Below are 18617 nucleotides of genomic sequence, written 5' to 3'. Positions count from 1 at the left end.
GTTTCCGGTCCCCAAGGCGAGTGGGCACGGAGGAGCCCTGGGAGTGGGGTCCTGCTGCCCGAGGACCTGGCGGGAGCAGCCGTGGCGAGTGGGAGTGCTCCACTGTCCAAAGAGCTCCTCCCTCGTGCCCTCTCATCCAAGGTCAGGCACGTGGCCGGCCTCCCCGTGAGCCAGGAGCTGCTCCTGGAACGAGTTCCCCGGATTTGCCTTTTAATCCTCACTACAGCTGGGCAGTGTAGGTAACTTCGCAGATGGGGAGACCGAGGCACAGGCCCCGGGTCACAGGGCCGGGCAGGAGGGGCGGGCTCAGCAGGCGGCAGGGAGGGGTGAGTGGTTTCCCCGTGCCTGAGCGTGGGGTGGCGCTGCCCGGGAGACAGCGCGGTAGGGCTGTGTGGTTCTCGGTGGGGTCCCCAGACCTGCAGCCTCAGCGTCATCTGGGAACCGGTCGGACGTGTGAGACCCTCCCAGACGACTGAGTCAGAAACTCGGGGTGGTGGGGGGGGCGGTTAGCAAACCCTCTGGGGGATTCCGGTGCCTGCTCAAGTTGGGGAAACACTGGTGACGGGGCTCTGGGGTTGAAGAGAGCTGAGTTCGGATCCCAGGTGTGCTCTAAGTGCCTATATCAGAGCCTCAGCTTCCCCATCTGTGAAGTGGAATGATGAGTGAGGACATCCCCTGGGCCAGGTTTTGAGAGATATCGTAGATGGTACCCAGCAGACAGGGCTCCCGGGCCGGGCTGGTCCCAGCCGACTGTCCTTCTGGGGCCACCTGGGGCCAGGTGGGGCTGGGAGGAAAGGGGACCAGGAGATGGAGACTGCGTCCAGAGTTGGTGGCTTGGTCAAGTGTCTTAACGACTGTGTTTTAGAACAGTTTTAGATTTACAGGAAGTACATGCGGAGGCAGTGTTGCAGGCAGAGGGAGCAGCAGGTGCAAAGGCCCTGAGACAGGAACATGTTGGGTGAGCTGATGAGCACTGAAGAAGGGCGTGTGGCGGGAATGAGGGGCCAAGCAGGAGGAGGTGAGGTCACGGGGGCAGGCAGGGCCATGACAGCTGAGCCGTGGGACCCAGAATGTCTTTGAAGTACAGTTTCAAATTTACAGTTTCGCCGAGAGTTAGCACACTGGCCCCTTCATCCGGGTCAGCAGATCAGTTCCAACAGGTTAGTATAAGTGGACTCCATGCTTTGTTTGGGTTTTCCTCCATTTGCCCCTCAAGCCCCTTCGCTGTCCCATGAGCCCACCTTGCCATGACTTGTCACATCTCCTCAGTTTCCCCTGGTCGTGAGGGTTTCTCAGAAGCTCCTGTCTTCGTGACCTTGACCATCTTGAGGAGGACCGGCTGGCTGTTTGGGAGGACGGCCCACTGTTGGGATCTGGCCGATGTTGGGGTTTTTAGTCTCTTCTGAGCAGGTGACAATGGTGATGGTGGGGAGAAGGGACACGGGCATGCCCGCCCCGGCGCCCCCGACTGCCCAGGGCATTTCTCCCTTGCAGGGGAATTGAGCAGGGGCTCAGAGCCTCTCCCCCACTCGGCCTGTAACCCAGGCATGGGGTGGTTGGGGCTGGCAGTCAGGATGCCCATTCTTCCGATTGGTGTCGGGAGGCCCAGGACTCACTGCGGGTCCCGGCGCAGATGAGAGTCACTCCGCGGCCCCGTCTAGGGCAGACGGTTGGTTCCAGCCGCCCGATGCTGCCGGTGGGGTCCGTCTGGGGACCGTTCATTGCACAAACATTGATTGCATCCCTACTGTGTGCTGACCCCGGGCTGGATACAGGGCTTCAGACAGGAGCAAGGCCGCTGTGCAGCTGGGAGAGAGGGGAAAGAGGGAGAGAGAGAGAGAGAGCCTGAGAGAGAGAGAGCCTGGCAGCAAGCAAGCCTGCGAGAGCTGGTCTGGGAGAGAGTGGGGAAGGAGAGCGGACAGCAGCAGGTACTCAAGGAGAGAAGAAGCCAGGTGGGAGGGGAGGAGGGCAGAACTTGGGCTTTACTCCAGTGGGGGCTGGGAGCTCCATGAACAGGGGGTTGTAAAGGCATCCATTCAGCCGGTACATTTGGAGCAGTTTTCAGAACGAGTTAGGGGCTTCATACCTTTGAAAGGAAGGTGACAGGTGGGGCTCACCTGGAGGCAGAAGATGGCCAAGGTCAGTGTCTCCGTTTACCGAGTGTTAGTGTTCCTGTCTGTACAGTGGGCTGCGGCTTCCCACCCATGGGGATCCTGGCGGGGGGGGGGGGGCCCTAACCTCGCCGGCTACCCCTGCACCCCCTAACCTCGCCGGCTACCCCTGCACCCCCTTCCTGTGGAGGACAGAGCCCAGACCAGCACTGTTCTAGCACGACCTTCTATCTGTGGTTGAGTGTCTGCTACATGCCAGGCACTGCACCAGACCCCAGGGAAGGGCAGTGAGCAGCTCAAAGTCCCTGCCCCCACATAGGAGAGGCAGAAAGGAGTGTGTGAGCACGAGACCCAGATAGGTAGATTTTGCAGTGACGGCAGTAAAAGGAGGTAAAGTGGGGACGAGGCGGCTGAGGGCCTCTTGCCGTGTGTACATCAGAGCCAGCCATGCAGAGGCAGTGTTCCAGGCAGAGGAAGCAGCAGGTGCAAAGGCCCTGAGACAGGAACATGTTGGGTGAGCTGATGAGCACTGAAGAAGGGCGTGTGGCAGGAATGAGGGGCCAAGCAGGAGGAGGTGAGGTCACGGGGGCCGGCAGGGCCATGATAGCTGAGCCGTGGGACCCAGAATGTCTTTTATTAGTCACAGGAAGCACGGGAATCGGTGCAGACCAGGGGTCGAAGCATCCCCTGCCCTTCAGAATCACATGGATGGCTTTCAAAATGGTGCAGCCCTGGCCCGTTCCCGGGGGGGTTAGGACTCAGCTGGGGTGTGGGCCCTGGGCACCAGTGTGTTTACGAAGCCTTCCAGCTGATTCGCCTGTGCAGCCCAGGGTGAGAACCACCGTTCGGATCCAGTGCCCTTGCTTTTCAGGTGGAGCTTGGGCTAGGGACTGGCTGTCCAAGGCGACAAGGTTAGCTTGGCTGGAAACCCAGAAGGCAGGGGCTCGGAGGGCGGGGAGACCCCCACCCACTCAGAGGAGGGGTGGGTAATCAGAGCCGGTCTTAAATGCTGAAGCAGATGGAACTTCATCTGGCCGTGCCCTGTCCCCGCAGGAGAGCCCGCAGCCCTCCAGGCTCATGGCCAGGATCTAGCCCCGTGTCCTGCTCAGGCTGACCCCACCTGCACCCTGCGGTCCTAGGGAGGAAGGGAGGGGCCAACCTAAGGTTGGCCATAGAAGCCGGTGGCCCGAGGGCGGGCTTGGGCTTCTGAGCACCAGCTATGCCTCCACAGTCCCACCTGCTTGGACGCAGCTCCAGGGCTCTGTACCTGAGATGGCCCCACACACCTGTCCTAGATCAAGGGGGACGGGCCTTTTACCTGCCCATCTACTGGGCAAGGTGGAGGGCTACACTGGGAGGGGCATGACCTTGGGCAGAGCCGAGATGAGGGGAGTGTGGGTGTGCCTGGCCCTGAGCGCCTCGATCGCCACACCTTGGCCCCTCCCAGCTTGACGGAGGGCAGGCCCTAGGGGCCCATCAGCAGGCAGCACTCCAGGTGGCTGGGGACTAGCCTGGTCCTGGGGGACAGGGCTGAGCCACAAAGGGACGAGCCCTGAGGACACCTGTCCTTGAAGTCATAGCCACCCCCACAGCCAGCCTCAGCTCCTGGCGGCCCACTCTGGCGTCCTGGCCATGGGCCTTCCACGTGTGGGTCAGAAGTGTGGGCCATGCAGGCGAGAGCACGAAGGTATGAAAAAGGACCGGCCACTCTTTCTGAGCAGCTGGAGAACCACACGCACGGTTCAGTGAAAGGAACAAGGGGCAGGACCGCGGGGGGGGGGGGGGGGGGGGGGGGTCTAAATCCACCACTCGGGGGGATAAAGGAAAAGAATTTGCATATGTAGACAGAGAATGTTCTGGAAGGAAGGGGACTCACAAAGCAGTCACCACGGCTGTCTCAGTGAAGAAGCCTTGAAGAACAGGGTGCCTGGGGGGTCAGCTGAGAGCAGAACCTGGCGGGCTGGACTCCAGCTGCCAATGCTGCTGGCCCGGGAGGGGGACCAGCTAGACCCGGTGTCCCCACCCCAGGACTCTGTGGGGTTCACTGTTGGCTTCCCTGGGCCCGGTGACCACAATGCCCACCTTTCTCCTTCCTACTACCTAAGTCTCTCTATGTTAGCCTTCCTTAGAAAGCGTTCTCTCTTTTTTATCACTTTATTTTCTGAATATATAAAGTACCTCCATGGTACAGAATGTAAAATGTACCAAAAAATATGTTGGAAAGGGGCGCCTGGGTGGCTCAGTTGGCTAAGCATCTGACTCTTGGTTTTGGCTCAGATCTCACAGTTCGTGATCTCACGGTTCATGGATTCGAGCCCCGAGTTGGGTTCTGTGCTCACAGTGCAGAGCCTTCTTTGGATTCTCTCTCTCTCTCTCTCTCTGCCCCTCCCATGCTTTTCTCCCCCCCCCCCCACCCCGACTCAATAAATAAATAAATAAACTTAAAAAAAAACAAAAAGGATACGTAGTAAAGAGTAAGTCTGCCCTTACCTCTATTCTGACCACCTGCTTGGAGCCAGCCATGGTCACTGCTTCCTTGCGTCGCCTTCCAGAATATTCTATGTCTGCACGTGCAGACATGGTCTTGGCCGTATTCCTTTCCTTTTTCCAACGCGAGTGGTGGCGGTGGACCCGCCGTTGGGTAGGAGCGTGCCAGCGCGCCTGCCCTTGTCGTTTTGAGAGTTTTGCCGCGTGGCCTCAGGAGTCCCCACCGCGTGGGGAATGACTGAGCTAATGTAGCGCTAACGGCCTTTGTTTTCCTCGCTGGTCTCACGGGTGCAAAGTGGTATCTTGGGGAAGATACCCGACCCCTGACCGCACCGATAGCTTCTCCTGTGCCTGATCGTGTCACCTGTCACCTGTCGTGTGGAGCAAGCAGCTTTGCGCTGCCCAGGCCACGCCTGAAACTCGTCTGAGACCCTCTCTGAAGTCACCGGGGAGCCCCGTGTGTCCTGGGGCCCAAGGCGGAGGCCTCCGTTTCTGTGAAGTGAGGGCTGGTCTGCCGCCCGCCCCAGGCGCCAACGTGAGGACCACGGGGGACGCTCTGGGGCAGAGCTGGTGCAGAGTTTCCTGTGTGTCAGCCTTGCATGTCCTGGGTCACCACCCAGAACTTTACAGCCGTCACGGTGCTGCCTCTGGTAGGATGGGCGTGTGCTGTGGGCGGCGGCCGTGTGATCAGGGGCAAGTGGGATGATTTGTCTTTGCCTCAGTTTCCCCCACCCCCTCAGGGCTGTGGTCTAGATAGTCCCGGGCGCGGCGGGCCCTCCATACGAGGTGCTGGGGGGTGGTCCTCGTTGTCTTCTCCCTCCACGGAGGCCAGTGTGCCCTCCGGCTGTGGGCAGCGCCACCCCTTGCCTGTGCAGAGCAACAAGCACTCTGAGAAGGCTCGCTGTACTTGCCTGGCATCAGGGTGTGCAGGGCAGTGGCAGGCTGGTAGCTCTGTGCCCAGCGGGCGCCAGATCCTGGAATGACGTGTGCCTGTCCTCAGGGCCCAGGCTCCCCAGGAGCTCACATGTTTGCTCAGGACAGTCCCGCTCACCGTCTGCCTCTGGGACTGGCAGGCATCGACTCGTGCGGTGGCCCCAGTGGCTGTGCTGACAGCCCTAATGATATGGCCCCGCCCACTAGTGGCCAGCGGGCCCCACACACCTTCACTTAGCATCACGTGTCCTTACGGGAGCCCTGCGGGTTACAGGCCAGTCTCTTGGGTGAAAGCTCAAATCTGTGTCCTAGTAAGGGAGGCCGGTGGATAGCCCCCTTTCACTTATCCCCTCCGTGAGTCTGGAAACAGAGGCTCAGAGAGGGCAAGAAAGGTGCTCAGCCCACACAGCCGGCAAAAGGCAGAGTGGGGATGCCAGTCCCTGTGGCTCTGGCCATCCTGCAGCCCCGTCCCGCGAATCCAGGCAGGCCACTCGGGACAAAGGAGGCCAACGGCTACCAGGCACCCGCTCTGGACGGCAGAGCTCTTGTGGCAATTAGTAACAGCTAGAACCGTGGTTCTCCGCTTGTCGCCTGGGGGGGATTCTGCACCCCTCCCCCTCACGCCAAGTTGCCAGATTTAGGGGGAAAACACAGAATGCCCAGTTACATCTGAATTTCAGGTAAACGAGGAATAATTGTCGGGTGCCAGCGTGTCCCAAATATTGCGTGGGACTTGTGCTAAAAAATTATTTGCACTTGATTTGCCAACTCAACCCCCGGGGAACACCGGTGGCATCTGGAGGTATCTTTTGTTGTCACGGCTGGAGGCTGCTACAGCCTCTGGAGGCCAGGGCTAGCCGCCCTAACTGTGCACAGGGAGGCCCCCTCCACAAAACACAGTCTGTCCCAAACGTCAGCGGTGTGGACGCGGAGCTGCACACGCCAAGCATTTCCTGTGAGCCGGGCCCGTGCCGGGGGCTCTGCCTGCTTTCTTTGACTTTGGTTCTCACTGCACCCCCACCCCCCTGGCCGAGACCCAGGGAGCCTTCCGGAGAGGCTCAGGGCTGGGAGCCCACCAGAGTCCGCCCTGGCGCTGGGGGCAGGTGGGCGGGCCGAGGGGGGCTGACGGTGGCGGCCACGTCCACCCCACCTGCCTGCCCTTCCCTCTCTCTGGCGCGTCTTCCCGGGCTCTTGCTCATGCAGTTCATCCCTGACGCAAGCTGGGGCTTTTTCCTTAATTAAAAAGAGATTTAAAACATCCACTGCTGTCTCCACTGGGCCCAGGCTGCCTAGAAAAGGTAAAACCGCCCTCACTGCCCTGGCCTCATCCGTAATCGTGCAAGGCTTTCTGCTTAATTGGAATGAAAAAAAAAAAAAAAAAAAAAAATGAAGTGCATCTGGAACCCTTGGAGGCATCGGTAGGCTTGTGTCTTGAAAGACCTGCGCTCAGTCCGACATCCGGTCAGGAGTGAGTGCTGGCCCCAGCGCACCCTGAACCTGCCCCGGGGCCTTTGTGCGTGCTGGGGCTGACCCAAGTGCCCTCACCTTCCCCGCCTTTCTCCTCCCACTCTGTGATCAGCCTCTCCGGGAATCCCTGACTCCCACCGTCTAACGCCATCCGGGGGCTCCTTCCTATCATCCGCTTCTTAATACTGACCCAGGCTCCCGACACTATTTGATTTGCTTCCGGGCCCCTGGGAAGGCAGGGTCCCCGTCAGTTCCCCCATGACCCAGGCCGCGGTGTCCCGGACTCCTCTGTACCTCAGTGTGTGCATCCGGAAGATGGGCTTCTCGCACTGTCGGCCTCCTTGGGAGGACCAGATGATAACTTCCCCGGGGGGGGGGGGGGGTCACACAGCCCCCAGCTGCAGCAGCGCGAGCCCCCCCGCCTGCGGCCTGAAACAGCAGAGGGGCCTCTCTACTGCTTTCCGGGCTGACCTTGGAACCTTCCGGGTCCCACTTCTGCAGTGGGGCCTGGAGGTGGAGGAAGGCCCCGAGAAGCACGTGCTGGGACCCTTCTGTTCCCTGCTGTGTCCCCGGCCCCCAATATGAGGCCCAGCACACAGTAGGTATACACTACGTGCCTGCCCACGGAGCACCTCCCTGGGCCCCCGCTCTGCGTCGCAGGGGACCGGAGCGTCGGGGGAGAAGGCTGGAGCCAAGCCAGGTGACGTCACGGCCGGCCAGCAGGACGGAGTCAGACTCCGTCTTCCCTCGTTCCCGAGCCGGTGGCCATTCCAATCCAGTTCGGAAGACGCGCCTCCGGGTGTTGAGTTGGAACCAGGAGTATTTTGTCAGAGCCGCCCCCACTCCAGCTGTCCCTCGGCGGGGGTGGGCTCGGGGGCCTGTGAGTATCAGCCGGGTGCACCCGCCCCGCAGGTACTTAATTCGGGCTGAACCAATGAGCGAGTGCTAAGGGTAGAATCCCGTGCTCCTTGTGACCCCGTGTGTTTACCGACTCTGGGTTTCTCCCCAGCAAACGCACTTAATGACCGCACCCCCCCCCCCCCCCCCCCCCCCCGGCTGGAGCGCAGCCCCCACTGTGGGTCCTAGAGCCCTCAGCACCCCCTGGAGGTGGAGGCCATTAGTTACCTCCATTCGCAGGGGAGGAAACCAGGCCCAAACAGGTGGAGTCCCTGCCAGCTGTACCAAAGCCCAGGTGTACGTTCTGGCCCCCACGACGTCGCAAGCCCAACAGTCACGCTGTGCGCTGCTGGGTCTCCAAGCTGGGTGCCGGCCCATGCGCCATTTTCAAAAGAAGCAGCAGAGGGCGCCCGTGAGCCACGATGCCTGCTGCAGGCAGCAGGTGTCCGCTGTGGCCTCCGAGTGGCCTGGGCCCCCTCCCCCGCCCGCCCCCCCCCCCCCCCCCCCCCCCCGAGAGCTGCAGGGGAAGAGGCCCTGGCCCCGGGGAGCTGGGGCGTCCTGAGCAGGGCACAGGCCTGGCTTGGGGCTTCTGAAGGCTGGGAGGTGGTGGCTGACACCAGAAGGGGCAGGCCTGGAGCCACGCAGCCTGTGCGCATCCTTGGCACCTTCTTTCTTCACCTGGAGAGCGGCCAGGGTCCTAGTATCCACCCAGGGGAGGGGGGTGTGACAAAGCTGCAGTGGCCCCCAACCCGGGGGCCCCCCCAGGCCCCAGCCAGCTGGTCACCCTTGGCCGTTTCCCTGACACTTGGCCGGCACGTGCCCCACACCAGTGTTTCATTCCTATGAGACTGGTATTAACCCTACCTTTATGGCGGGGAACTAGGCCCAGAGTGGTGCCGCTGTGTCCCCACGGTCACCCTAGCCTGGGGACTCCCTGCCCTGGCTGTTGGACTCACCTGGACGCTTTTAAGAATCCCGGTGGCCCAAGTACAACAGTGAGATCAGGTTCCCTGGGGGTGGGGCCCTGCAGCAAACTTCCCAGATGAGTCCCCGTGGGGCAGCCAAGATGGGAAACCACTTCCCTGGAGCCGGGGAGAGAGCAGAACCAGGTTCCAGGAGAATGTCTGTCCGGCCCGCGAGCACAGCGTCTCCCCATTTCACCCGCTCCCACAGGCCGGGGTTTGGCTGCCTGGCCTGCTCCTTCTCCAGGGCCAAGAACAGCGTGTGCCCCAGAGCAGGGGCCCAGTCAAGGTCAGGTGACCGCCAGTCCCCGCCCCAAGCTTCCTGCACAGGCACCCCGAGATCTTTCAGTATTGCTGGGGTGCTGAGATCTGCTCCCAGTCCCCTGCCTCTTCGGGGCCTGGCCCCCTGGAATCCCAGCCAAACCCAACGCTTTCAGGAAATGGGCTTTTAATGGCCTGAGGCGGGCACATAATTAACGAGTAACAATTCTGGCTTTAGCACAAATGAGCTCCTTGTCTGGGGCACGGTTGGCATTTGTTTTTAATCCCCAAAGTAGACTTTATCTCCTGAGAGCTTTTTCCCTCTGCTGGAGGCTGGGCAGCCCCCGGGGGTGGGGGTGGGGGGTGTCGAGAGGTTCTGGAGTCCTGCCCTCCCTCTTTCCGCCCTCTGCCCTCCTCCCTCTCCCCTCCCCTCCCTCCTCCCTGCCTCCAGCATCTCTCCAGGGCCCACTGAGTGACCTTATGCTTCTCCATTAAGAAAGTGGGCTTTGTCGCCAAGCTCCCAGAACCCGTTAAAATGCAAATGTGGGGGCCCTGGGAGGAGTGTGGCTCTTCTCCATTAGCATTTTATTTTAGAACTTGGGAATATTCTCGGAGGAAGGGGCCTTGAAGACAGAGCAGGGAGGCTCCCTCCTGTTACAGATAACAATAATCAGAGCCTCCTTTTGTTGCCAGCACCCCATGAGACGCTTTTTATGGATGATTATAGAGAAAGCTAACAGGGATGGGGCACACTCTAGGCCCCCCCGGCTCTCTGGGCAAGCGCTTGTGAATTCATTCATTTTCTCCACCCCCACACCCCTCAGAGGTAGGCACTGTCCCTATAGGACAGGAGCCAGGTTTGGGATTTCCTTCTTGTTTTCGGCATCAACCGGCCTCAGGCTTTTGAGGTTCTGTTACTGCCTATTAGGACCTCAGGCGCATTCCAGATCCAAACTCCCTGACTTCTGGATGGCACAGGGCAGGGACTGGCGAACCACGGCCAAACCCAGCACGCTTCCCGTTTTTGCAAATAAAGTTTTATTGAAACACAGCCGCACTCATTCATTTGCACCCTGTCAGCGGCAGCTCTCCTGTGCTGATGGCAAGGTTAAGCAGTTGCAACACAGACTGCATAGCCCCGGAGCGAGAAATATATGAGAAATATATGTACCCTCTGGCCCTGTGCAGAAAGTTTGCCAGCTACATTGTATCGAATTATAAGACCACCCGGTCTCGCAGTCAGGCAGATTGGCTTTGGGTTGGGATCCTGGCTGTACCACACGCTAGCTGTTCAACTGAGTGCAGGCTCTTCTTCCTCTCTCTGGTCCTCAGTCTCCACGTCTGTGAAATGGGGCTGGTTAGACTTGGCACCTCGCGGGGGAGCAGTGAAGACCGAAGGAGAAGTCTGGCACGCAGCAAATAACCTGTGAATGTCAGTGATTACCAGTGATTACAGGAGGGCCTCCTCCTGGAGGCTTCCTTTTGTCTGTTTTACATCCCGGCTTGTGCTGCTTTAAGGGAGGCTTGCAAAGCACGGCTTTAGATCAGGCTGGCAGCAGCCTTGGTGGGTGCTCCCCAGGGACTCGTAGTCTGGTGGGGAGATACGGTCTCCACCTGCAGAATAACTGGCCTGGCAGAGCCGGAAGAGGGGGGCACGGCACCACCCCAGGGAGGAAATAGGATCAGGGTTCAGGATGGGGAGGGGCCTGGGGCGTCACTGCGGCCGTGAGTTTGGTGTGAGTGCAGAAGGAAGCCGCGTGGGGCGGGAAGGCTGCCGCTGGGAGCAGGCCGTGTGCCAGGACAGCCTCGCCCCAGCCCGCGGAGCGGGGTCCGACCACCCCGCTTTGTCAGCGAAAACAGGAAGTCCGAGGGAACACAGTCCACAGGACACCCTCACTTCTGGCACCAGCTGCAGGTTCAGGGGTTCGATCGTTCCCCGGAAGGACAGAACTCACGGAAAGGTCTTGTACTCGTGGTTATGGTTTATTACAGGGAAGGGACACAGATTCGAGTCGGCCAAGTGAGGCGGTGCGTAGGGTGGAGTCCAGGAAAGTTCCAGACGGAGCTCTCCTTGTCTCTGACCGCGGGATCACAGAGGCGTTACCTTCTTGGTACACACATGCGACACGCACGCGCACGCTCGCACACACGGAGTGGTGCCGATCGGCGAGGATCTCCTGAGCCTCGGTGTTCAGAGTTTTTAGTGCGTGTTCCGGGTTGAATTGTGTCCCCCCCGACCCCTGATTCACATATGGGAGTCCTAGCCCGCAGTACCCTAGAGCATGACCTCATATGGAAACGGGGTCGTTGCAGACGTAAAGTTAAAAACAGGTCATACTGGATTGGGCGATGATCCAATGTGGATAATTACGGATTATGCTCCAGTATGACTCGTGTCCTTACAAAAAGAGAAATTTGGACACAGACACACAGGGAGAAGCCGTGTGAAGAAGAAGGCGGAAACCGGGGTGATGTGTCCGTGAGTCAAAGAACGCCAGAGGTTGTCCGCAAACCACTGAGAGCTGGGAAAGAGGCCTGGGACGCGGTCTCCCTCGTGGCCTCTCAAGGAGCCAGCCCTGCTGGCCCCTGGGTCTCGGACCTCCGGTGCCCAGACTGGGGGAGAGTCAAGTTCTGTTGTTGGAGCCCCACGGTCCGTGGTGCTTTGTCACAGCAGAGGACACGAGTACATTGAACCCCATTGCAGAGGCTCAGTTGATTGCCCGTGTGGCGGGTCTGTCTCCAGTCCCTCTGGGCGTCACCCAAAGCCCGCGTGGCTGGACTCTCCAATGTGCCCAGGGTCCCCAGACACACAAAGGCTCTCCCGCCAGGCCTGGCATCCCAGGGGCTTAGAGATCACCTCCCGGAAGCCGAGAACAGAGGCTGGACCTCTTTTGGGGCACGGGTAAATTCTTCACCACACAGAGGCCCGGAGAGGAGATGTGATTTGCCCAGGGTCGCACCGCCAGTGACCAGCCAGCCCGACTCAGGGCCCGTGCCTTCGCCACTGTGCCAGCCACGGGCAGCTCTTCTGAGCACACAGCCCAGGCCCCGCCGCAGATGGGCCAAGAATTCGGCCTCATTCCATTGCTTCCGGTCATCTGACGTTCATGCTTTTGCGGATTTGGACAGACTGTCTCTGACAGACCAGGCACGAGCCACCCATCAGAGGAACACCCCTTAGGTGACCAGAGGCCGCCCTCAGAAGCCCCTTGTGGTTTTCCCACAACACAGAGGGTCTGGCTGTTCCCACCGTGCACCTCCTGCCCCTTCCTCCTATGGTCGGGGCAGGCTATGTGGACTGTATCCGTTTCCAATCCTGTGCAACAAACTGCCCTCAAACTCAGTGGCTTAGGCATTATGTCGCAGCGTCTGTGGCTTGGGAATTTAGGAATGACCTAGTGGGAGCTTCTGGCCCCGGGTCTCTTGTGGGGCGACGTTTAAGCTGGCAGCCAGGGCTGCGGTGTCATCCAAAGGCTTGACTGGGCTGGAGGACCCGTTTTCCCGGTAGAAAGGAGGCCCCGTTCCTCACCGCGCGGGCTCTCCCCCAACCCCAGCCCGCTGGCTGCTCGCTGGTCCTCACAGCGTGGCGGCCGGCTTCCCCCAGGGCGGGAGGCAAGGAGCAAGTTGGCGTCCTTTGTGACCTCATCTTGGAAGCCCCACCCAGGCCTTCCATCATATTCCGTGTGCTGGGAGCCTTGCTAAGACCCTGCACACCAAAGGGGAGGTGAATTAGACGCCACCTCTTGGGGACATGCCTCAGAGCCACGCCCTGGCCCCACAGGGGCCGTCGAGGACCCCATTTCCTCAGCTGCTGCCGTGGCCCGGGACCGAGATGCCTGAGCAAATGTCATCCCAGTTGGAGGCTGTTTGGGGTGAAACCAAAGGGGAGGGGCCCGGAGACCAGAATTTTCACACCCAGTTCGGTGGTGCCTGAGGTCCTTTCGCATTCACAATGTGAAGCAGTCTGCTTGCTGTCTCCCAGGTGCTATGCCGGGCCCAAGGGAATCACAGATGAGGGAGTCACTGGCTGCCCTCCAGACGCTCACGGTAAAGGGAGACAGCATTAAGAACTAATGTCTCAATACAGTCTGATCAGTGCTGGAAGAAGGTTGAGGAGTGAATCCGTGTAGATGGACAAAGGAGGGAGGGACCGCATTTGCTGGGACATCTTCCCCAAAGAAGAGCCCAGTGTGCTGGGCTCTGAAGGGTGAGTAGGAGCCCATTCCCCTGGTAAAGAAAGAAAGAACATTCCAGGCAGGAATTGGGTCGGGAGCCCAGAGTTTTGGGGAGCTGTGAGCAGTATCGGGAGTGTGGACCGGTGGCGGGGAATGAGGCTGCGGGTCGTTTGCGCCAGATCATGAAGGCTGAAAGCTGGGCTGGGGGTTGGCTGCAATTCATGATCAATATCTCCCAACGTGTATAACGTGTATTTCACAATTCACGGTTCTGTGAGATGGCAACAGGCATTCCTCCAAAAACAGACCCCAAGATTACTTAAATTCAGGAAGCCCAGGGTGAAAGTCAATTAAAGAGCTGCCTCCCTACTGCAGGACTTCTCAGAGCCTTTAATTCTCTACCATGCATGAGAATCCCCAAGAGAAAGATAGATTAGGTGGGGTCCAGTCAACATTCAAACATGTGCTATTCTCAAACCCATTTGGTCATGGAACCCCGGGAGGCCAGTGTTCCAGGGAACACGCTTTGAGAACTGCTTGTAGCTAGTTGTCAAGAGGCCGCGAGGGTTTCGCAGGTATGCGGTATGATCAGGTTTGCGATTTCTGGCAGAGAGGCTAGTTAGGGGCTTGAGAAGGGAGAGAGAAGGACGGCAAAGCCACCGAGGGATGATGGCATCTGCGGGCTTGTGATGGGTTAGGTTGGCTGGGACGTTGAGGGAGAGGAGAGAGTCAGGGTCCCCTAACTCGGACGGGAAGGACGGAGCAAGGGTGTGGCGTGGGTGACGTGGGTACTTAGCAGCAGCCACAGGGCAAGGAATCCACCAACAGTAGAAGAAATGGACAGATTCCTCCCGGGAAAGCCCAGCTCACCTGAACTGACACAGGAAGAAACAGAAAACCTGACTAGCCCCGTGTCTATTGAAGACCCCAAATTCCTAATCAGAAAATCTTTGCACAGAGAAGATTCCAGACCCGGACGGTTCCCCTGGGGAATCCAGTCAGATGCGTGAGGGAGAACTTGGGCATCTCCCAGACGCCCTTCCAGAAGGGGATGTGGGGGAGGAGTGGCCGCGTGAGGGGTTCCTTCCGCGCAGCAGACGGGCCGGTTCTGGTTCATGCTGCACTCCGTGTCCCACTTTAGAGCCGTGTTCCGGGGGCCTCTGGGTATCAGACGTTGCTCCGGGCACCCGAGCCACGTTAGTGAACAAAGCAGGCGAAACTCAGTGCCCTCCCTGGACGACGCAAGCTCGGAGGGGCCGTTGAACTGCCCTGCGCCTCAGCGTCCCCCTGCGCGGAGCGAGGCCAGCACTCCCCTCCTTGCTGAGAGGCGGCGGTGAGGGAGGGAGGCAGGCAGCCCGCAGCCGGGGGCTCCCGGCGGCCACTGATGCTTGTCTCCCTGTCGTGTGTGTACGTGTGCGTCCCACGGCCTGCCCTCTCAGGCTTTAAAATGTGTGGCAGCAGCAGCAGCAGCAGCCATGACGAGGCCCCCGTCCTGAGCGACAAGCACCTGGACGTGCCCAACATCATCATCACCCCCCCGACCCCCACGGGCATGATGCTGCCGCGGGACTCCGGGCAGACAGGTGAGGCCGCCCTACCACCACTGCCGAGCGTGTCTGGGGGGCCTGGCTGGGGACCCCCCCCCCCCGGCCTCGTGTGCCGTGGGTCTGACCTCACGTCCCCACCTACCCGGGGTTTGTTAAAAATTTATGCTTGAATCTGCGTCCGTTCCACCGTGGGCCCCTCGCGTGTACCAGCCTCAGCAAGATGTGGCATATTAAGTAATTAGCTAGACAGCCCCTGCCGGCAGCCGGGGCGACTGATGGATGGGGCTGGGGGAGCCCAGCAAGGTAATGGATGGCTGTGCCTTCCCCCGCCAGCTGGGGACGGGTGCTCCGTCTCGCTGGCCACAGCCGATCAGTGGACAGGACAGACCGTGTCTGGGCCGAGCCTGTCTCCGGGCCTTCTACATATAGCTCGCTGTGGGGGGGGGGGGGGTCAAGGAGAGAGACTTGTCCCCAGAGAGAGACGTGGACCGGTGTCCCCACCTGCCCCTCTGTGGACACTGTTGGAGCCGGTGGGACAACTTGTTCATTTGTTCATTGAAGAGATTTACCGAGCCACGCCCGCCCTAAGTGCTGAGGCTGCTGTCATGAATGATAGTAATAAAAAATAATGATGGCGTTAGCAGTAAGCACACTTTCTTGTGGAGTCCTCAGGGTAACTCTGGGTTAGGTCCCGGTCTCGTCCCCGTTTAACAGATGGGGAAACTGAGGTCCAGAGAGGGTGAGACATTGGCCATATAGCTGGTAAGTGGCAGGGTTGGGATTCAGACCCAGCGGTGTGGTCCGGAGCTCGCTCTGTGGGCCCCAGGCCAGGCGCCCTCCCAGTCAGCGGCTAGCATCACTCAGCCAACCAGCCATCACGACACCAGTCCCGCCTGATGGCTCCTGCGGGGGACACAGACACAAGGCTGACGTGGGGCTGGCGAAGTCTGGCATGGGGGATTGGATAGACTTTTCCAGAAGGGCTAAGCTTGGATCTCAGCTTGCCCACCAGGGTTAGAGGATCCGGAGGAAGCCACTGGACCCCCTCTGGGTCGAGCCCTGTGCAGGGACTGCGGCTGGGCCATTCTCAGTAGTGATTCACACTGGGTCACATTCCTGTGTCACCTTCCCAAGTGCCAGGCACCGGGCTGAATGCTTCTCATAATGTCTCCTTCTCCTTCCAACCCTGAGGCTCATGAGTACCACCCTTATCTCTAGTTTACAGATGGGGAAACTGAGGTCCAGAGAGGGGCAGTGACTCACCCAGGGGCACACAGCAAGGTGGGAGAAGACCCAGGCTCCTGCTCCAGTGTCCAGAGAGCTCAGTGCAGGCTGCCGTTAGGCGTTCTTCCCTGCCAGCCTTGGTGTCCTCATCTGTAAAATGGGTTCGCAACCACCTTCCTGGCCCCCAGAGCCAATGTGGGTGTGGGGAGACTTGGGGTTACTTTATGAGGTCAGAGGCCCTGAGCTCGCAGGAGAGGCCCCTTTAAGCTTAAGCAGCTCGGGGGGCAGATCAGTGCAGAGACTGCCAGGGGGTCACCCTCCTGTCCTATCTGCTCAGACCCCGTCTCTCCGCGTTTCCCCTTGCAGAGAATGGAGGCAGGGGATCAAGGGCACAGACCTCGGGGTCGGAAAACCCTGAATTCGAACCCCTGCTCTGTGGCCTGTCACCTTGTGACCGTCAGCAAGAGGCTCTATATCCCCGAGCCTCAGTTTCCCCATCTGTAAAATAGTGCCTCAGAGGTTGGGGGGGATTCGTGACAAGGTCGGGGTCTGATTTCACGCCCTGCACAGTGGCCGTGTTGTTGATATTCCCTCCCCAGTGACACTTAGGGCTGGAGGAGACCACCAGACCTGGGTAGCACTTCCTCCGGGGCTGCTGGCTGAGTGATGATTAGATCCCGGGGCTTCCGCAGGTGGTGAGGAGTGGGGCTCCCCTGGCTGACCCGAAGCAGCTCTCCCCCTCTCTGGGCCTCAACTTCCCTCTCTAGGACAGAGGCGTGGAGGTGTGGACCTCCCCGCCCAGCTCTGGGCTTGAAGGCCCCTCCGGAAAGATGCTAAGTCGGGGGTGGGGCCCAGGGTACAACGCCAGGGACCTCAGCCGGGGCCCCGGGCGAGCTCTGCGTTGGGTGTGGGTGGAGGGTGCGTGGGGAAGGCCCACGAGACCCAGTGTCACCGGGGCCCCCCGTCAGCATCCTTACCGCCACTGCCACTGTGCGGGGGGAGCCCAGAGATACTGGCCCTGGAGCTCTGCGTGCGGCGGGTGGCTGTCCAGACGCTGATTCCTTCTCTTTCTCCTAGTCTGGCTGGACGAGGCAGGGCCGTGCCCAGAGGACGGAGACATAGACCCCGAAGCCTGAGGAAGGGGCACGGGTCGGAGAGCGTCCTCCCCGGCTCCTGCTCCAGCCGGCCCCGGCTCCACAAGTCCCTGGGGGCGACGCTGCCTGGGACAGATGCGCTGCGTCCCCTGGACGGGAAAACAAAGGCTCCTGGTGCCCGGCAGGTCGCAGGACGAGCAAGGAAGGAGCCCTGCTTGCGTCGGGAACCGTGTTTCCCAGGCCCCCCTGAGCGGACCGGACCTCTACTGCCCATGCATTCGTGCTGCCCCCGGAGCCGTGGCGACGGCCGTCAGGACGCGCTCACCCTCCCCGCGCCCCGGGCCACGCAGCCGGGCACACTCAAGAACTCCTTGCAGAGGAGTGACTGTTTTGTACATGTGGTTTTACAGCTACCGAAACAGCCCAAAAAGTGGCTTTTGATTTCTTTTTTGCATTATAAATAAAGGCCATCTGTAACGATCGGCGAGCCCGGCTGCTTGGGCTGGAGAGGAGACCAAGCACACGCGGGTGCAGAGGTTCTGAGGATCCCTCCACGCGGAGGGGCGGGGCGGGGCGGGCCGCAGGGGCCTCAGGTTGGTCTCGGGCCCTCCACCTGCTCGCTGCCCCGAAGGCACGTACCCAGCTCTGTCCTTGCCAGCTGTGGGATCCTGGGAACAATGCACGTCTAGGATGGGAGGCAGTGGTTTCGGGTTTCGTTTTTCTCAAGGACGTTAAGTTGTTAGCGTCCCCGTCCTGCCCCGTTCTGGTGGTGACCCCTGTGTTTGGCTTCTGCCCGACACCGCGTGGCTTCTGTTGGTTCGGGTTTGCCTGCTGTGCTCGCCGGGCTCCTGAAGGCGCCGCGTCTGAGCCGAGGCTTTGTGAGAAAAGAGTGTATTTGGAAGGCGATCCGGGAGCACACAGGGAGGGAGGGGGGTGGGAGGTACCGTGCAGGGGACTCCGCGACCACTCGGGGGTTCGGTGATTCACCAGAGGGACTCGCGGAACTCAGAAACGCCACCACGGGCGTGTTTATGGTTTCTTACAGTGAAAGAATGCAGATTACCATCCGCAAAGGGCAGAGCCGACGAGGGTGGGGCCCAGAAGAGAGCTCGCAGGAAGGTCTCGTGGACAGCTTTTGATTCTCCCAGCAACCACGATGACGCACGCTCGGGTCCCGCCAGCCCCCGGAGCACCCTGAGCCTCGGTGTCTGTGGTTTTCACCGGGGGAGGGGGTGGCCACGTAGACTTGGCTGGCCGCCCACGTGGTGACCTCAGTCTCCAGCCCCTCTGGAGGTCAGGCCGGTAGGGAGTGACTCAGGCTTACCGTAAATCTTACTGTTAGACTGCTCCTCGCGGCCCAAGGCTCCAGGTAAACAAAGACACTCTTATCGGGCAGGACATTCCAAGAGCCTAGAGGTCACCTCCCAGGAGCCCAGGGCAAAGGCCAGACCTCTCCGGG

The 18617-nt window shown here is 60.2% G+C and overlaps 1 protein-coding gene across 2 annotated transcripts in view; it reads left to right on the top strand.

Moving 5' to 3' along the window:
* CE2H16orf74 (chromosome E2 C16orf74 homolog) overlaps positions 1-17638 on the top strand; it is a 44784-nt gene extending 27146 nt beyond the window's left edge. The window contains exons 5-6 of one of the 2 annotated variants that reach the window (XM_045439903.1): positions 14755-14876; positions 17142-17638. In XM_045439903.1, the coding sequence (XP_045295859.1) occupies positions 14755-14876; positions 17142-17200 (181 nt within the window). In that variant the 3' untranslated portion in view covers positions 17201-17638. Of the gene's footprint in view, positions 1-14732; positions 14877-17141 lie in introns of both variants that reach the window. The other variant, XM_045439904.1, reaches the window with a different exon arrangement.
* The last annotated feature ends 979 nt before the right edge of the window (positions 17639-18617 follow it).

The sequence above is a fragment of the Leopardus geoffroyi genome, chromosome E2, assembly GCF_018350155.1.
Source record: "Leopardus geoffroyi isolate Oge1 chromosome E2, O.geoffroyi_Oge1_pat1.0, whole genome shotgun sequence".
Classification (NCBI taxonomy): Eukaryota; Metazoa; Chordata; class Mammalia; order Carnivora; family Felidae; genus Leopardus; species Leopardus geoffroyi.
This window is presented reverse-complemented; position numbering and strand designations above follow the sequence as displayed.